This window comes from Ranitomeya variabilis, chromosome 6 (genome assembly GCF_051348905.1).
Source record: "Ranitomeya variabilis isolate aRanVar5 chromosome 6, aRanVar5.hap1, whole genome shotgun sequence".
NCBI lineage: Eukaryota > Metazoa > Chordata > Amphibia > Anura > Dendrobatidae > Ranitomeya > Ranitomeya variabilis.
In genome coordinates, this window is record NC_135237.1 from 357,346,819 (window position 1) to 357,368,083 (window position 21,265).

Below are 21,265 nucleotides of genomic sequence, written 5' to 3' on the forward strand. Positions count from 1 at the left end.
GGAAGAAGAAGGCAACTTGGGCAGAGGAACCAAATGGACCATCTTAGAGAAACGGTCACACACCACCCAGATGACAGACATCTTCTGAGAAACAGGCAGATCTGAAATAAAATCCATCGAGATGTGCGTCCAAGGCCTCTTAGGAATAGGCAAGGGCAACAATAATCCACTAGCCCGAGAGCAACAAGGCTTGGCCCGAGCACAAACGTCACAAGACTGCACAAAGCCTCGCACATCTCGTGACAGGGAAGGCCACCAGAAGGACCTTGCCACCAAATCCCTGGTACCAAAAATGCCAGGATGACCTGCCAACGCAGAAGAATGAACCTCAGAGATGACTCTACTGGTCCAATCATCAGGAACAAACAGTTTATCAGGTGGGCAACGATCAGGTCTATCTGCCTGAAACTCCTGCAAGGCCCGCCGCAGGTCTGGAGAAACAGCTGACAATACCACTCCATCCTTAAGGATACCTGTGGGCTCAGAGTTACCAGGCGAGTCAGGCTCAAAACTCCTAGAAAGGGCATCCGCCTTAACATTCTTAGAACCCGGTAGGTATGACACCACAAAATTAAACCGAGAGAAAAATAATGACCAGCGCGCCTGTCTAGGATTCAGGCGCCTGGCGGTCTCAAGATAAATCAAGTTTTTGTGGTCAGTCAATACCACCACCTGATGTCTGGCCCCCTCAAGCCAATGGCGCCACTCCTCAAAAGCCCACTTCATGGCCAAAAGCTCCCGATTCCCAACATCATAATTCCGCTCAGCGGGCGAAAATTTACGGGAAAAGAAGGCACAAGGCCTCATCACGGAGCAGTCAGAACTTTTCTGCGACAACACTGCCCCAGCTCCGATCTCAGAAGCGTCGACCTCAACCTGAAAAGGTAGAGCAACATCAGGCTGACGCAACACAGGGGCAGAGGAAAAACGGCGCTTAAGCTCCCGAAAGGCCTCCACAGCGTCAGGGGACCAATCAGCAACATCAGCACCCTTCTTAGTCAAATCGGTCAATGGCTTAGCAATATCCGAAAAACCAGCAACAAATCGACGATAAAAGTTAGCAAAGCCCAAAAATTTCTGAAGACCCTTAAGAGAAGAGGGCTGCGTCCAATCACAAATAGCTTGAACCTTGACAGGATCCATTTCAATGGAAGAGGGAGAAAAAATATATCCCAAAAAGGAAATCCTCTGTACCCCAAAAACACACTTAGAACCCTTCACACACAAAGAATTAGACCGCAAAACCTGGAAAACCCTCCTGACTTGCTGGACATGAGAGTCCCAGTCATCCGAAAAAATCAGAATATCATCCAGATACACAATCATAAATTTATCCAAATAATCGCGAAAAATATCATGCATAAAGGACTGGAAAACTGACGGAGCATTTGAAAGACCAAAAGGCATCACTAAATACTCAAAGTGGCCCTCGGGCGTATTAAATGCGGTTTTCCACTCATCCCCCTGCCTGATTCGCACCAAATTATACGCCCCACGAAGGTCAATCTTAGAGAACCACTTGGCCCCCTTTATGCGAGCAAACAAATCAGTCAGCAACGGCAATGGGTATTGATATTTTACAGTGATTTTATTCAAAAGCCGATAATCGATACATGGTCTCAAAGAGCCGTCTTTTTTTGACACAAAGAAAAAACCGGCTCCTAAGGGAGATGACGATGGACGAATATGTCCCTTTTCCAAGGACTCCTTTATATATTCTCGCATAGCAGCATGTTCAGGCACAGACAGATTAAATAAACGACCCTTTGGGTATTTACTACCCGGGATTAAATCTATGGCACAATCGCACTCTCGGTGCGGAGGTAATGAACCAAGCTTGGATTCTTCAAAGACGTCACGATAGTCAGACAGGAACTCAGGAATTTCAGAGGGAATAGATGATGAAATGGAAACCACAGGTACATCCCCATGAGCCCCCTTACATCCCCAGCTCAACACAGACATAGCTCTCCAGTCGAGGACTGGGTTGTGAGATTGCAGCCAAGGCAATCCTAGCACCAAATCATCATGTAGATTATACAGCACCAGAAAGCGAATAATCTCCTGGTGATCCGGATTAATACGCATAGTTACTTGTGTCCAGTATTGTGGTTTATTATTAGCCAATGGGGTGGAGTCAATCCCCTTCAGAGGAATAAGAGTCTCCAAAGGCTCTAAATCATACCCACAGCGTTTGGCAAATGACCAATCCATAAGACTCAAAGCGGCGCCAGAGTCGACATAGGCGTCCGTGGTAATAGATGACAAAGAGCAAATCAGGGTCACAGATAGAATAAACTTAGACGGTAAGGTGCAAATGGAAACAGATTTATCAAGCTTTTTAGTGCGCTTAGAGCATGCTGATATAACATGAGTAGAATCACCACAATAGAAACACAACCCATTTTTCCGTCTAAAATTCTGCCGCTCGCTTCGGGACAGAATTCTATCACACTGCATACTCTCTGGCGACTTCTCAGTGGACACCGCCAGATGGTGCACTGGTTTGCGCTCCCGCAAACGCCTATCGATCTGAATAGCCATTGTCATGGACTCATTCAGACCCGCAGGCACAGGGAACCCCACCATAACATCCTTAATGGCATCAGAGAGACCCTCTCTGAAAGTCGCCGCCAGGGCGCACTCATTCCACTGAGTAAGCACAGACCATTTACGGAATCTTTGGCAGTAAATTTCCGCTTCATCTTGCCCCTGAAATAGGGACATCAAAGTTTTTTCTGCCTGAAGCTCCAAATGAGGTTCGTCATAAAGCAACCCCAAGGCCAGAAAAAACGCATCCACATTGAGCAACGCAGGATCCCCTGGTGTCAATGAAAAAGCCCAGTCTTGAGGGTCGCCCCGGAGCAAGGAAATCACAATCCTGACCTGCTGTGCAGGGTCTCCGGCAGAGCGAGATTTCAGGGACAAAAATAATTTGCAATTATTTCGAAAATTCTGAAACCCAGATCTATTCCCCGAGAAAAATTCCGGCAAAGGAATTCTCGGCTCAGATACAGGTGCATGACAAACAAAATCTTGCAAATTTTGTACCTTCGTGGCGAGATTATTCAAACCTGCAGTTACACTCTGAAGATCCATTACAAAACAGGTGGACACAGAGCCATTCAAAGATTAGAAGGAGAAAAAAAAAAAAAATATTCTCAGCAGACTTCTTATTTCTCTCCTTTCTCAGCCAAGGATTTTAACCCTTTAGTGGGCCGGTCAAACTGTCATGTTCTCAATGGCAAGAGAACATAGCATCAGCATATATAGGAACTAGCTCTTGGAAGATGGGAACTGAGCTGACCATGAACTAAACCTAACACACAACTAGCAGTGGCCGGGTAGCATGCCTACGTTGATTCTAGATGCCCAGCACCAGCCGGAGGACTAAATAATGCTAGCAGAGGGAAATATTAGTCCTAGCTCACCTCTAGAGAAATACCCCGAAAGGAGACAGAGGCCCCCCACATGTATTGGAGGTGAATCAAGATGAAATAACAAACGTAGTATGAAAATAGGTTTAGCAAATTTGAGGTCCACTTACTACATAGCAGAAGACAGAAAGGGCACTTTCATGGTCAGCTGAAAACCCTATCAAAACACCATCCAGAAATTACTTTAAAACTCTGGCATTAACTCATAACACCAGAGTGGCAATTCCTGTTCACAAGAGCTTTCCAGACACAGTAACGAAACTACAGCTGTGAACTGGAACAAAAATGCAAAAACAAACATGGACAAGAGTCCAACTTATCTAGTAGTTGTCTAGGAGCAGGAACAAGCACAGAGAGGCTTCTGATAACATTGTTGACCGGCAAGCAACTAACAGAGCAGCAAGGTTATATAGCGACTCCCACATCTTGATGGGAACAGGTGAACAGAGAAGATGAAAACACCAGTTCAATTCCACCAGTAGCCACCGGGGGAGCCCAAAATCCAAATTCACAACAATTATGGGCGTTATGATAATTTAACTAGGGAGGAACGTAACTGCCTGAATGCCTTACAAAATATGTCTGATGTAGTAATAAAGCCGGCAGATAAGAGGGGGAACATCGTGATTTGGCCAAAAATCATGTACGAAAAAGAGGTATATCGCCAACTCAATAACAAAATTTGTTATAGGAAATTGACGTACAACCCCTTATCTGCCTTCTGCTCTAAGCTAGATGTCATCATTAAAAAGGCTACTACCAGGGAGATCATTGCGAAAGATCTAGCATCGGCATTGGCGGTCCACGAACCCACTATTTCAACCCTGTATCTCCTCCCTAAGTTGCATAAAAACATCAATACCCCCCCAGGACGTCCCATCATATCTGGGAGGGGTAATTATCTTGAAAATGTTGGCCTATGGATAGACTCAGTCCTACAGCCGTTAGTGTGCAATTTGCCATCATACCTTAAAGATACTGGTGAGTTCCTCCGGAAAATTGATGGACTGTCCATTGAGTCTGACTCTATTTGTGACAATCGATGTTGAATCGTTGTACACAAACATTAGACACACCGATGGCCTCCGGGCCGTCAGATATTTCTTGGACATGTCAACGTTTTCCGAGAGTATGAAGAGCTTCATAGTGGAACTTCTAGAGTTCGCTCTGACGCACAATTTTTTTACTTTTAATGGGTCCTTTTTCCTGCAGCTCCAAGGAACAGCCATGGGAGCGGCCTTTGCGCCCTCCTATGCTAATCTGTTCTTGGGGCTGTGGGAAAGGGACCTCTTCCTGTCAGACCAGCAGACGTCGATGGACCGCGTCCTTCTCTGGATGCGGTACATCGACGATATTTTCCTGGTCTGGCAGGGCTCAACTCACACATTGGATGTTTTTTTGATTGATTTGAATAGCAATGATCTTAACATCCGACTTACACATACTACCAATTCAGAGTCGGTTGAATTTTTGGATGTGACTGTGAAGAGAGGCCCCAACGGAGAAATATACTCCGACGTCTATAGGAATCCTACTTCCACGAACTTATTGCTGCATGCCTCCTCATCCCATCCACAACATATGATTAATTCTGTCCCTATCGGACAATTTTTGCGTCTCCGCCGGATATGCTCCTCCGATGCGGATTTTGAAAGACAGGCAGGAGATTTGAAAAATCGATTCCTTGAGCGGGGATACAGCCGTCGTACTTTGAAGAGGGCCTACAATAGGGCAAAATACTCTTCTCGCAATGATCTACTTTACAAACATACCAATAATAGTAGACATTCAGATAATCAGAGTAGATTTATTACCAATTTTAATTGCCATTCGGCAAAAGTACGTTTGGCCCTCTCTAGATCCTGGCATGTACTACAGGCTGATCCGACCTTGGCTAAATTTCTAACTGACAGACCACCAATAACATTTAGGAGATCTAAAAATTTACGTGATCTCCTCACTAAAAGCCATTACGAGGATGTACCTAGGGCTACCTTCTTGAATCAGGGTAATCGTAGGAGTGGATGCGTTCCGTGCGGCTATTGTGTTGCTTGTTGCAATATAGATAGAAGTGATTCATTTTCGAATTCAAGTGGATCCAAAATTTATAAAATCAAGAAATTTATCACATGCACAACGCGATACGTAATTTATTATGCGGTATGCCCTTGTGGTCTTATCTACGTAGGTCTTACATCACGCCTATTGAAGGTAAGAGTACGTGAACACGTACTGGGTATACAGGCCGCTGTTGGCCTCACGGACGCCTCCACTCTTAAAACGATACCCCGACATTTCTGGGAATTCCACCAATGTAATAGTGATCTTTTGAGAGTGAGGGGCATTGACTCCCTCGATATTAACATCAGAGGTGGTAATCTGTCACAACGCCTGGCACAGTCAGAAGCCAGGTGGATCTGGACGTTACAAACAGTCCATCCGTTAGGACTAAATGAAAATCTCCCTTTTTCTTCATTTCTATGATATATATTTTCTAATATCTGGATATATCTTGCGGGCATCTACGTTGCTGTGGTGAAAATGCTGTTTTAATTGCTTTTTAATTCTTTTGTTTATTTGTTCACTTTTTAGGGTTGTATACTATTTGTTCGGTTTTCTTTGAATAATCCTCATCCATTTCGGCTGATGTCCGGTTTGCCATCCATCATGGAAGTATATTCTATCAAGCAAAGCATGTGGCCTATTCTCCTTTGTACTATCATTTATATATATAATATTGCTTTGTAATTATTTGTATCTATTTGGCTCCCATCTTGTATGGAAGCCCATTCTATTAAGTAAAGCATGTGGTTTATCTTTTTATATACCATTTAATGGTCTATATATTTAATATTACTATGCATTTATTTGCATCTGTAATTATTGTGTACAGTATAGGATGTAGGCCGACTTTTATTATCATGCACTCCGTTCCCCCACTATAATCTATATTGCTGGTATTTAATCATATATTTATACTGTTGGGGTAGCCATTCCAGAGATTTGTTTGTTCTCTCATTAGTGGTGCTGTGCTATGCACCTCCATTATAGGATGGATGGACCGGGTTTCATCCTTCTATTTTTTGCTATGACCTTTCTACTATTTCACCCCCGCCGCGGCCAGTACGCATGCGCGCTGTGCCTCCGCTTCGCCTGCCGGTTTCCTGTGTCTCTATGTGTCCCTGGGCATCGGGTCACGTGGGGATTACGTGCATCCTGATGCCCTGGGTCACATGACGCGGGTGCCGGCCGGCGTCGCGGTTGCCGCGGTGACGCATGTGTCACTTCCGGTTCGCGGCCGGGGTCACTTCCGGTACACATTATGATATAAAAACCGGCGTTTTGAGATCCTGACATGCCCCCTGACGAAGGTGCCAACCGAAACGCGCGTTAAAAAGGGGCGGTCGGGCTTGCAGCGTAGCCATTGTTACAGCTGGTGGTAGGACTATTATGTCCACATTTTGTGTACCTCCTTGCTGCCTATTTTCACCATTTATTATGTGTCTTTACTCCAACTGTAGGTAATCGGTATACCCCTTATCATATACTGCATTTGTTGTTTGCAGCGCAGCTATTTTTAAAGCTGGTGGTAGGACTATTAGGTCCGCATTTTGTGTACCACTTCGCTGCTCATTTTTTCATCATGTGTCTTTACTCTTTTTCTGCTATTTATTATAAGTAGACACAATTTTATGGGGTGGTGTCTGCATAATAATCAATATGTTCTTACTATATTGGGCCCATTGTGTATTCTGCCGACCTTAGAGCGTTTCTTTTAAACCCTCTGTATTTTCATTGTTGTTGCTATATCCCTCCACCATGTAATTTTGAATAAAATTTATACCTTTTTATTATACATTGGACTGCTCTTTATCGTGGGGTGTGTAGCCTCTGTTTCTGCCTTTGAAACTTATGTGTAAATGACATAGAGAGCTGCTGTATGTAGAAGCTCATGTTAAAATCGCATTGCAATCAGATAGCAATTGCAATGCACTAAGATGTAAATCCAATGCTAGGTGTGAAAATCGCATTGTACTCGAATGACACTCGCATGACACTCGTCTGTTTTTTCGGTCCAGATTACGGAACTTTTTTTTCTCACATATGGGTATGAGCTCTAAAAGTCAAAATTGAGGAACCTGGCAGTTGTTTGTTGATGCCATTCCACCTCACCATACAAGTACAAGAGTGCTCACAAAAAAATCGAACTGCTGTGATTGACGGACCTTCATAGGAAAGGAGGATAGGACCTGGTAAACTTCCTCGACTTGTATGTAGAGGATGCAATTCTAACACTATTACATTGAGAATTCTCTAATTATGAATTAATCAGTATAATATTTGTTATCTTATATGTTCTGGCATGCTTCACTCCACCATACATTTACATATTACTTTCTAATTTATTGCTTTTGAAGCTCTGATTATTTCTTATATAGTACAACCATACTGCATTAAAGCTGCAATACCAAACAAGTAATTTACAGATATCTGAAGCAGCAAATTATATTTAAAGAAGCACTCCTCCCATAAAGTTTTGTATTATCTTAATATATTGCAGTTATCATATTATATGTCACTGTGTACTTACAATTGCTTATTTTGCCCTTCTATCCAGCTAATTCTTCTCTTTTCCACTATGTTTATTACATAATGTGATTAAAAACTGACCAGATAAATCCTTCTTAGCTCTATGTAGAAACAGGAAGTCTCGTTTCCCTGCATGAGTCATCGTTAGAACTACAATCCTACATCGCTGCAAAGTCCCTGGCAAGTGGAAAGAGTGGAGCAGCTGGTTTATGAGTTGGAAAAGGGAATGAGAGGGGGCAAAATGAGCAATTCTAAGTACACAGTGCTATATAATGTGATTATTTCAATATATCAAGAGGATAAAAACTTTGATGAGAGAGCTTCTTTAAGAAATTTAGTTTAAGTTTACAAAGTATGAGATCCATAGACAAGATCATTAATATTTGGGTCATCTGAGATTAGTAAAAAGTGTCTTTTTCTGATCAGTGCCACAACTCTTAATGGGTTGTGTACAGGATTGCCATAATAAATACCATTATAAATCAATATGATTATATAAGTTATACATATCCATAGCCATAATTCTGATATGAAGACATCAGCTGCATTCACTATAAACTGTAAAATGATGGTATTTACAGTCAAAAATAATCTGTAGAAGTTTTTTTGGCTTCAAAAAAATCAGTCGCCTAACTTTTTTTTTTAAAGTGCCCTATTTTTACAGACTGTCCTGGAATTTCTGAACAGTTGGCAGCCTTAATTGTGTCTGGTATTGCAGCATAGCCGATGGACAGAAGGAGTACTGTTTCTGATAAAATGTAGACCCTTATTCCAAATTCAGACATTCCATATTTTTCGGATTACAAGACACACTTTTTTCCCCCAAAATTTTGTGGGAAAATGGGGGTGCGTCTCATAATGCGGATATACCTTATCAGCCGCGGTGGAGCAGGGTCACAGGGTTGATGCTGGATGAGGCAAGAGTGGAGCATTGCTGCACGCCTTAGGTTGAGGTCAGGGGGTGTTCGGATGTGCGGCATGCCGCTGCAGGTGTTCGGTGCTGCTGGGACTCTGCCGACATTTTGTGAAGGCCCAGAGCCCCCACACTTACATGGTTTACTATGCAGTGGACTCCGGAAAAATGACTGCTGGGGCGCATGAGCAGACGAGATCTCTGGCCAAGATCTCGGGAGATGAGCATACGGTACCTTATGACTATAGACCATAATCAGGGGTGGACATACCATTGGAGCAAGAGGACCAAGAGTTAAGGGGGGTCCATTATCAACTCTAAACTCTAATGCAGGTGGAATTGTGCATTATGATGAGCTATTAGACTGCAAAGAGTCATTATACTGTTCTTTCACGGGGCTTTCTTTAGTTTGTGTCCACCACTGGCATAATAATAGAATTGACTAGTGCCACAGTGCTCAGTGATCCTAATATCATGTCATATAGTTACACATTTGTTAATGCACGATAATTGAAATGAATAACATAAGGCATAAAGCATAAGAGGTATCTAAAAATTGACTCAGGTGGTGGGCACCACATGTATTGAACAGTAGCACCAAGAGGAGTTTATGTAAATATAAATGCGCACCCTTATTGAAACTCTGTTGTTTTCACTTGAATACAAGCCTCTTTTACAGGACAAAGTCAGCTTCCTGCCTGCACTGCAGGACTAAGCCGGGTCTGCCAAGACTCAGTAGTTTCTGATATCTCTAGCACCCAGAAATCATATGGTCACTAGAAAGAAAGGAGAAAGGGCCAATAGTGTTTCCTAAACTGTATGTACAGTGCTTATTTATCCGGCTCCCTGTAGCTATATGAATACAATGAAGCTGCAAGGGCATTGGGCAGACCACAGATAGGTAATATATACCTGTAAATAACACTATTTACATTGAATATGAATATTATTATTATTATTCATTTATATAGCACCATTGATTCCATGGTGCTGTACATGAGAAGGGGTACATACAAATTACAGATATCACTTACAGTAAGCAAACTAACAATTACAGACTGATACAGAGGGGTGACGACCCTGCCCTTGCAGGCTTAGATTCTACAGGATGGTGGGGATGGAAACAATAGGTTGAGGGTTGTAGAAGCTCCGGTGTTGGTGAGGTGGTAGCTTCGGTAGTGGTTAGGAGGCAGCAGGGTCAGTGCAGGAATATGGGTATATGTGTGGCAAGATCTAAGCCAAACATATTTGCCAAAGCATATCAAGTCTGCTAAAAGAAAGTAGAAAACATTGTTGTTGCCTGATGAGACCAAGGTTGAACTTTTTTGGTATAATCACAAAAGATGTGTTTGCCGCAAATCCAATACGGCACATCACCAAAGAACATCATACCCACAGTGCAGCATTGTGGAGGAAGTATTAGTCAAGGTGAAGGGAATTATGAACACTTCCAAATATCTGTCAATTTTGCAACAAATCATTCAGTCTTCTGCGAAGAAGGTGAAGCTGAAGAGGGATTTCACCTTTCAGCATAACAACAACCTTAAGAATATTCCCAAATCAACAAAACAAAAGGAAAATTCAATTATTGGATTGGTCCAGCCAGAGCAGATGGCTGTACACAGGAGATGCCCTCTGAAAGATTCGGAGCTACTGCAAGGAAGGGTGGGCAAAGATGACCAATTCTAGATGTGCGTGCTGATAGACTCCTAACCCAAAAAGACTAAATGCAGTGAAAATTTAAAGGGTACTACAAAGTATTAGTTTAAGGGTGTGCATATTTATGCAACCATATTATTTCATTTCTTCTTTTTTTTTCCACGCAAGAAGATTTTGTTTGTTTGTTTTTTTCAATTGAATTGTACAAAATATCGAGGACTTTAGAGGCAGAAAAAAATTCTGAAATGATTCTCGTTATGATTTTTTTTACATGACAAAACCCTGGCATTTTAACATTTTAATAGGGTGTGTAGATTTTTTACAATCACTGTATATATATGTATATACAAATTTAACTATTCACTTATTATCTGTGTGTTTACTTTATACATTTATCAAAGACATTGATGGATAAAGTATAGACCACAGAAGGGCACAGTGCAGTTAAGAGGCAGGTGCTTCCTTGTCTACAAAAAACCTTTTGGTAAATAAAGCCTGACATGGACATGTGTATCACCACAAATGGCACTAAACAGGCCTCCATGCTCCTTGGGAAGTAATGTCTCATTACTATGTAATTATGTTTCACCTGCACACCAAACACTACATTTTAAACCCCTCTTAGTGATATGTGCTTGACAACAGGAGCATCTATCATTCAGTGTTCCCTTTGGCATGCTTTAATGACATGGTTCAAGAGATAATCCACCAACATTCATCTTGATTGCTTTTATCTTGTCATGGTTTCTTTGCTTTTTCAAAATAATCAAGGCAAATTTTATATTTTTATTGCAGGGCAAAAATATATAGGAAAAGAAACAAAAATCATATTTTAAGTTTAAAAAAATAATCTTAACGGTGACAATAATAATAATTTGCTGGGACATTTCTATATGTATTATTAGTATTATAGCTGATTAATAATATTTACATGTACTGAACTGCTGTAGCAATGTCAATGTCTATATTGCAAAGCGCACACAATGTTCTGACATTCGCATACTATTATGTAACATTGTTGAAATCATACAATACCGCACACTATCATTTTGCACACGTCGAAAGGAAGACCTTCTGATAAGCAATCAGCTGATAATGACAGTTCTCTGCTGAAATGTCCTGTATCGTTACGTGTATCAGCGGCTTCTAATTCTGTCCTAAACACAAAGAAAATGTAAACCAAAGAAAGGACAAAAATGTTGTATATTACTATATATACCGGAAAAAGCTGTAGTTTTTGAACGTATCAATGAGAGAATCTTATTTTTATCTTCTCCGGGAGTCTGATGGGAGTCTTGATTTCCTGAGACAGATATGTCAGCATTAGTGCGATATCTATATGAGAATTGCCAGCACCTTCTTATTTCTGGAGGGTAAACCTTTTCATATAGGGACAGCTTTTCTAATACAGTTTATTATTATATCCACTTATTTTTTTTTAGGAAGTGTGTTTGGCTTAGGTATAGAGGAGAACTTGTGATAAGTGAGAGACTGCTGGTGTGCTCATGCTGGATGGCTCTCCTCCCACCATCACTGCTCCCGCCCAGCTCTCACCCTCCCTACTAGATCCCTGCCTTAAATATGTGAGCACAGAGGCTGCAGAGCAGGGAGTCGTGAGTGACTGGCTGACTGGAGACACTGCTCTCTTCTTCTGTGTACATCCATCTGTCACCCAGAACCGGTGCCGGTTATCTCTAACCTGGTACCAGCTCTATCCTGTTAAGGACCTAAGACTACCACGCAGTGATCCGGTGTACTATAGGCGTACTCCCCTCCTTGCATTGGATATAACATTTGCACGCTGCATCCTTGCTGCTCTTCACTGTCTTAGCAGATAATATCTGGTCGCTGCCTGCAATGAAAGCTGTGAGCCCCACACGTCCCCACAGCCGGAGAACCCCAGTGACGGGGGGCATGTGTGGGGAGCTGGCACTGCACTGCCTCTCAGAGCACAGCCTTGGTGTAGCTCGTTACAAGATGGAAGAAGAGGAGTCCTTGTGTCTGCAATATGACATGAATGACTGTTACAGCCGCCTCAAGAGGTTGGTGCCAACCATCCCCCAGAACAAGAAAGTGACCAAAGTGGAGATCCTGCAGCATGTTATAGACTACATACTGGACCTTCAACTGGCACTGGACACACACCCTGTGCTGCTGAGGCAGCAGGCACCTGCCAGGACCCCACTGACAGACCTCAACATAGACCCGGTAAGAGGCGCCCCTTCTATATACTCTACTTGTGTTGAGTAAGCACGGCACGTTAGCTGATATATGTGGCCTATCAGCTCGCTTGTATTGGTGCCCACTGGAGTCAGTGGTATCTCAGTAGAGTGCGATGACAGCTCTGGCATCTGAGGAAGGACAGATCCACCTGACAGCACTCCACTGCTTCATTTCAGTCCCACACAGGGATCATAGCACTCAGAGATGTGGTGACTGCTGTCCAGATGGCAGGTGATGTTCACTGTTATGGCTTATTCCTTGTCATTTCCTCTTAGTAGTTGTGTTCCTGATGAGTGGAAAGCAGCTGTCTCTTCCTTGTTTATGCATTGAAAATGTGTTGCAATCATGTTCATCATTATCAAATGCCATAAATTCACGGGCGCACAGCCTGCGATGGCCTTTTCCCAGCTGAAGAGAATAGGCAGCTATGCCCCTCACCCTCTCTCCAGTGCTGATAGCTGCGAAACCCTCTGCTACATGCCAATTGCCTGCAAGTTAAGTGTATGTCAGATTTTAATTAGGAGCAGCAGCCTGAAGGTGATCAGTCTTTTGTGCGCCTTATTCTGATCCCTGAAGTGTGACCTGTCACTGGCCCTGCAGCCAGTGCCCATTCTCGAAGACCAACGAGCGCAAGCGTTATCACTGATCCTTTTGTCTATTATTTTTCTATTTGCTTCACCGTCATTTAATCTTTTCTATGTGCTATCATAATTAATATGGATTTTTTTTCTCTTTTCCAGGTTGCAGCAGTGGTAAACCAAGAAGGAGACAGTATACTGTGTCGCTAGTATGCCCTTAAGGTAAGCATTGTACTGTATATTATACAGCCTATAACGTGGTCATTTATTGTGCAGCTTGGCATTATAGTAACCATATGGGGAATCGTGATAGTTTATCTAAGTGACATTATATTTATTTCATTTTAGATTTAGATTTCCTTAATAGTAATAATAATTTGCATACTAAGGGATTTTGAAATGTACCTTAGTCATCTTAGCTATTAACTTGCAGAAAAATCATATCCATGACAAAGTTAAGACTACTCTTCCAGAATATTGTTTATCCTAATGGAAGGTTTATGGAAAATGTAGAGGTTGTCTGTCACTAATATCCTTTTCCGTATTCCTATCACGAGTCACGAGAGGGAGTTTGCAGGGATGAGGGTCACAGATGATAGCCCAAAGCACAGTATGAAAGCAGGGACCGAGCAGTCCACTGCAGCTGCGTTCCTATGCTTGGACTAGCTTGGGAGCTGTGCTTGTAGTTTGACCTGGTTTGTTTTGGGTTGTTGATCAAGCATGTCTTGTGTTTTGTTGGTGGCGCCAGTAAGTCTGGAGCAGAATGGTTCACACACCCCCTCTATTCATTCCTCTTCCACAGGTGTGCAGCAGGCAAATCCAGAGCCAGGAGGAGCACAGAGAAAGAGAGAGACAAATTAGAGAATAAGGGAGGGGAATGAAAAACAGTCACCAGACAAAAGAGGGGAAAAAACATCCTTCACTTCGCTTTTCCACACTACACGGAGAATCTAATCCATCACCATGTGTCCACCTTGTATCATCAGACATGCACTGTGGAAGTCCCTGACCTGATGACATAGGGGGCACTGCTTAGAGAGAATATACTATCAAATGAAGAACTGAATATGAAGCTTTACTAATATACCAGAGTATTGTAGATATTTTGTCTTTACATCTATTGTTTAAAATAGATGATTTTATCTCTCCGGGGAATTTTCTTCTCCCTGCAGGAATGTTACATATTGTATAGAAGAAAACATGAGTGACATTTCATACTGTATATATAGAGATGTTCTATAAGTGTAAGTGATACAAAGTATATGCTTTAATAGACTACTGTAATTATGAAGTATTTTTAATTAAATATTTTCTGTAAATATGAATGTCTCTTTTTTTTTTTTTTTTTTGTTTCGTCCTGGGGGAATTTGATTTGATTTTTTTATTTGTCACAAAAATTAAAATAAATAAATAAATGATTACCGGTAACTGAAGAGACAGGAAAAGATGAACTTGTAACTTCCCACTTTACTTGAATCGGATGATAATTGACTTGCATGATTGCATGGAAGGTATTCCTTCATTCAGTCCAGATCGCAATATTAAAATGCATCCTAAATAGTGATGAGCGAATATACTCGTTACTCGAGATTTCTCGAGCATGCTCGGGGGTCCTCCGAGTATTTTTTAGTGCTCGGAAATTTAGTTTTATTGCCGCAGCTGAATGATTTACATCTCTTAGCCAGCGTAAGTACATGTGGGGATTCCCTAGCAACCAGGCAACCCCCACATGTACTTATGCTGGCTAAGAGATGTAAATCATTCAGATGCGGCAATAAAAACTAAATCTCCGAGCACTAAAAATACTCGGAGGACCCCCGAGCATGCTCAGGAAATCTCGAGTAACGAGTATATTCGCTCATCACTAATCCTAAAGTTTTATCCACTCATGTGGCCTAAATCTTTTAATCGGCCCTTTAGTGTAACCAAAATCTAGATTGTGAGCCCCAATGGGGACAGCGATGATAATGTGTGCAAACTGTAAAGCGCTGAGGAATATGTTAGCGCTTTATAAAAATAAAGATTATTATTATTATAATTCTGTAATCACCTTTGCACTCAGTTATAGTCAATGAAAAGTGGGAAGGAAAAAATTGAATAATCACGTTTTCATGTCTCTCAGAAATTTGCTGAATATAGGCTGTTAAAAGTGATTTTATTTGTTAGTTTTTTTTCTGCATTAATATATTGTCAGTGTTACAAAAAAGAAAATCCAATAATTACTGTTACCTGTCTAGTAAACACTGGGTTGTCTCACTTTCTAAGCCCCTTGATCTCCGCCCTCCTTCTGAAATGTAATGGATTATTGTGTAGAACACACTGTCACCATATACTTGTCAAATATAGTATGACATCAGATTTGTCATTAGCATGGCCATAACTGGCTTCGCTTAGCAATGAGACCTTAAACAGTACTGTTTTGTGGGAAGAGAAGTTGCATTTGATTAAAATGACTATATATGTACACGATCCAATGTGCGGAATTTGGCATTCATATTGGTACACACAGTGTAAAGGAAAGAAAATCTGAGTCCTTGCTATACATAATCTCATTAGTCTCTAAGGCAGATTCTACTTCCTTGTTCATTCCTTGGTTTGCATGTATTCAATTAGCTTATGAATATGGCCAATTATGGTCATTTATTCCCACTGATTCTGCTCTGTTTCCACAGAAGCAGTCTCTGATTTTTATTCCATAGCAGAGGGTTAAATCGGAATTCCATGTACACATTGGTGCTATTTTATTTGTAAGGGGGGGGGAGGGGGGTTAAAAGGCAAAAAGCATTTTCTTTCTCTTCCTTTGTGTGGATTTTCTTAGTGGACCCTGTGCTAGGTAAGCAGACAGTTCATTGCTTGCAACCAAAGGAAACCTTACTGTATTCTATCTAACTGTATCTATTCTGACTTCAGCTGATGGAGGGAGACAAGCAAAAACCTTTAATACCAGTAATGTGCTTGGTTTTCCTGCAGTTTCTACTGTAATCTCATATGTATTTTTTACACATGAGTATTAAAACATTTTTTACGTGTCTCAACCTTGTCTTTCTTACTCGTGTATTAACCTTACTGAAAGTGAGAGTATTTTATTGTCATGTCATGTTTTGATTTGTCACATTTTTTGGACACTGTAGACAAATAATCTGTTAACCGAGCTTCTAATTCCTAACATGATTTTTTTTTTCCACTGATGTCCTCAAAACTTACGCTTAAATAAAGGAATGCATTTCCCATTTTGCATGCACATTTCCTGACTTCTATTGACACAACTGACAAGGGAAATTTATGCATGTGAACTTGAATGGGTTTTGGAGCAGTGATGTCGGGTCAGGAGAAACTAGTTATGACTGTAAGAAACACAATTAATTATTCCTATCCATTAGAACATAGTTGATTTTCATTATGCCTGTGCTATGAATACATGCTAGAATGATAAGTGCGTTTGTGGCTCAACAGTGGATATTGATTACAATTCATCATCAATTTACGGTATATAACTGCGAGCAGAAGCCAGTTCACCTTGATGGAAAGCAATCACTTACATAAAAGTGTATGATGTGCGGGAAAGAATAGTAAATGAGCAGTATATATAACATATTGTTCTGGATTCCAGTACCAAGATGATACAAAATCTGTATAACTTCCAAACCCTAATATAGAATTGACTAAAAGTTAAATATTTGCTTGATGATATATTTTAAAGACAAAAAAATTGGGAATGATATTGTATGTTTATCCCCTGATCAGAACCTTTATCTGTTTTCTGGAGACTCCACTATAGTTTTGTCTTCTACAGAAGGTCAGCTTTGACCTTAGCAATGACCTTAGCCAATTGGAAAAAGCTGTGACCCACTAAAGTTAATGGCTCAATGTGTTTTGTGCTCTATTGGTAATGGAGAAAATGTTCACAACTATACAACAAGAACCACACAAGAAAGAAGGTTGTGACCTGCCTGTAGATTTATCTAGCGGTTATGGGATGTAGAATATGCATTGTGGCATATTGAAGGCTGAAAACATTTGGATTTTTAAATATCACATTAATGAATGACATAGAGGGGAAGAGTTGGTCATACCATGACACAAACTATCAGATGTGTCTGTTCTGCCACAATTATATTCATAGTGACTTAACTCAAGTATTCTTAGCTTGTCGTTGGCCTTAGCCATGACATAAAGACCAATCTTTCACACTGGTGGTCAACCTTCTCAATCTTTGGAAATTAGTTCAATGACACTGATATTAGCAGTCAGTAAAGGTCCATTAGTATGAACGTTTATCTATTGCAATGGTACCAGACCAACACTGAGATATTTAATAAATGACGCTGTACCAGCCAGTAATGAACATATTGATATCCCATGTTTCATATTATCATATATGTATAGTTGATGAAAAATTTTCAAAATAATAATAAATATGAAGACACCCCATTATAGGTGAGGGGAGGTTTAAAATGAATGTAACAACAAATACTTTCACAGAATTTGTAATACTCGTTTATGAAATCGAGAGACTTATTTTTCAGTTTTAGACCAGTGGATATATTTAGCGTTTCCACTAATTTAACCAAAACATTTATATATATATATTTCTTCAGTCAAAATAGTTCATCGTCCAAGTGATTTATTTCTATGTGAGAAGTCTTCCATTGACTTTTCCATGAGAAAGATTTCACAAGCAGAAATACATTACTGGTAACTTAGGTACTAAACTTCATTTACGTCTGGTTCTGCAATATCTACTTGCCCACTTTTATTTAATGTCATACTTTTGACTCTCAGTCTCTACCCATGGCTCTACTATGTCAACCTTACATTGTTTAATCTGTAGATTATAAGTGTGCAAATAGTAATAAGTAGAGCACATCTCTACTGTAGGATACAGGTTGTATGACCTTCTTTTTTCTTGACTAAATGGATTTAGTAGACAATAAAATTAATAATAGCACTAGTATCGGGCTTGCCAAATCTTATTTTAATAAAATTATGTTTTGCCAACATTAAAGCTGATAAAGGAACTTTTGTTAACAACTTAAGACATTAAAGTCACCAGACTCGATCCCAGCATGAAGGCAAACAGTTTACGAGAGTTTATTTTAGCAGCATATTCAAAAATGAAATCGGACAATATTTATTTAAAGTATGGTTCACAAATATCTTAATATTGAATATTTAAGACCATTTACTTTAATTAGAAAAATCAAGAAAGGCAGAGAAGACTTAACAAATCCAGTAATTCTACAATGGTATGACTAAATAATGATTGATAAAAAAATACCTAATATTTAATCTAAAATGAAAAGAAGGAAGCACAAAACACTGATTGTTGGCAAATCATGGTCTAAGTTCCTTAGTTTACTAATCTTAAGTGAGACAAGAAGGGTAGGGGAAGGAATAAGTAAGAAGTAAGATGGACAAAAGTCATTAACATTACATCTAGTTAAAATTATGGACTCAATGATATTTGATGGATCCATGTGATAATCCGTTCTGAATTACATAGCTGTAGATATCTCTCTAGGGCAGAGGTCTTCAACCTTTTGTAATTTGTGAGCTACGTTAAAGTTTGGGTGATAGTTGGGAACTACATTAAACTCATAAATGAACTAGTGGCATGATAAATGTGGAGAAATAATGTGGAGAAATAAGAAATGACAAATTTGCTAACATTTGCAACAATGTAAGTTGCCACTTGTTTTTGACCACTTCTCTAGGCGATAGGGTTATTAAAGGGAAATCTGATTCTGAACACTTCCCCATCTGGAGGTAAGCAGGACCACTGATCACTGTCAAATATACAGACATCTGCTAGCTCATATATGCAAACAGCAGATAATGTGTACCTGTCCTACTCCTTAGGACAAGTGCTCATTAGGATGGGTGTGTGACATGGCAGATATCAGTAGATATGCTATCATCTGCCTAAGGCTACTTTCACACTTCCGTCGTGGGGCCTCCGTTGCAATCCGTCGTTTTGGGCAAAAAACGGATCCTGCAAATGTGCTCGCAGGATGCGTTTTTTGACCATAGACTTTTATTAGCGACGGATCGCAATGGATAGCCACACGTCGCATCCGTCGTGCGACAGATCCATCGTGTTTTGGCGGACCGTCACTAAAAACCTTCAATGTAACGTTTTTTTGTGCGCCGCGTCCGCCATTTTCAACCACGCATGTGCGGCCGAAACTCCGCCCCCTCCTCCCCGGACTGCAGAATGGACAGCAGATGCATTGAAAAACTGCATCCACTGCCCACGTCTTGCAGTAATTTCACAATGTCCCTCGGTACGTCGGCCCGACGTATTGCGATGGGCCTGTACCGACGGAAATGTGAAAGTAGCCTTAGGCCCCTTTCACACATCAGTTTTTGTTATCAGTCACAATCAGTTGAATTTTGAAAAAAACGAATCCGGTGACTGATGCTGCCGGATCCGTTTTTTTCTCATAGATTTGTATTAGCGACGGATTGCAACAAATTGCCTCACGTTTCATCTGTTGTTTACCTGATCCATCGAAAATGGTTTGTCCAGCAGCCGGAGACAACGAACAAGGTAACGCCTTTTGTGTACGTCGAAAAAATGGACAGCGATGGAAATGACAGCGATGGATTCCGTTTTTTTAACTGAGCATGCTCTGATTTATTTTGGATCCAATTAGCCTGATCCACTAGTCGGATCCATTGAAAAAATGAATCTGTTGCATCAGTTTTTCACAATCTGCGATGGATCGCCAACGGATTGTGACTGACAGCAAAAAACTGATGTGTAAAAGGGGCCTTACTCATCTCCCGATATGATAGTGAACAGAGTCAGATTACTACTTTAAGCTATGTGCACACATTGCAGAATTGCCGCGGAATATTCCTCACCAACCGTTACACCGATGCCTCTACCTTGTGCCAGTCATTACACTGGCTACCCATCCACTCCTGAATCCAGTACAAAACTACTACCCTCATCCACAAAGCACTCCATGGCTCAGCACCACCCTACATCTCCTCTCTGGTCTCAGTCTACCACCCTACCCATGCCCTCCGCTCCACTAATGACCTCAGGTTAGCATCCTCAATAATCAGAACCTCCCACTCCCGTCTCCAAGACTTTACACGTGCTGCGCCGATTCTTTGGAATGCACTACCTAGGTTAATACGATTAATCCCCAATCCCCACAGTTTTAAGCGTGCCCTAAAAACTCATTTGTTCAGACTGGCCTACCGCCTCAACGCTAAAACCTAACTATCCCTGTGTGGCCTATTAAAAAAAACAAAAAAAAAAACAATCAGGTTCCTCGCATCATGTTCTCATACACTTTATGCAGTTAACAGCACTCTGTGTCTGTACTGCTACATACTTAGGCAGTTAACTGGTTCATGCAGCTTTACATGAACACCCGAGCCTTACACTATGGCTGGTCCGAATAACTAAAGCAATTGTTACCATCCACCTCTCGTGTCTCCCCTTTTCCTCATAGTTTGTAAGCTTGCGAGCAGGGCCCTCATTCCTCCTGGTATCTGTTTTGAACTGTGATTTCTGTTATGCTGCAATGTCTATTGTCTGTACAAGTCCCCTCTATAAGTTGTAAAGCGCTGCGGAATATGTTGGCACTATATAAATAAAAATTATTATTATTATTATTATTATTATTATTAAATGCATGGAAAAGAGACATCCTGTTTCTACACAAAGCAGATAAAAGAGAAGAATTAGTTGGGTAGAAAGGCAAAATGAGCAATTGTAAGTAAACAGTGCTGTATATTATGATGACTGCAATATATTAGGAGGAGAAAAATTTTGATGTGAGGAGTGCTTCTTTAGATAAATAAGTGAAAACAGCAAGTGATTTATGTTTATCAATGGCTTCTAATTT

General features: G+C 40.8%; 1 protein-coding gene across 1 annotated transcript; it reads left to right on the top strand.

Annotated features, from left to right (window-relative positions):
* Nucleotides 1-12,185: 12,185 nt before the first annotated feature.
* Nucleotides 12,186-16,635, top strand: ID4 (inhibitor of DNA binding 4). The gene is made up of 3 exons (XM_077269955.1): nucleotides 12,186-12,807; nucleotides 13,563-13,622; nucleotides 14,203-16,635. Exons 1-2 carry the CDS (start codon nucleotides 12,457-12,459, stop codon nucleotides 13,608-13,610), a joined length of 399 nt encoding a protein of 132 aa, XP_077126070.1. The 5' UTR covers nucleotides 12,186-12,456; the 3' UTR covers nucleotides 13,611-13,622; nucleotides 14,203-16,635.
* The last annotated feature ends 4,630 nt before the right edge of the window (nucleotides 16,636-21,265 follow it).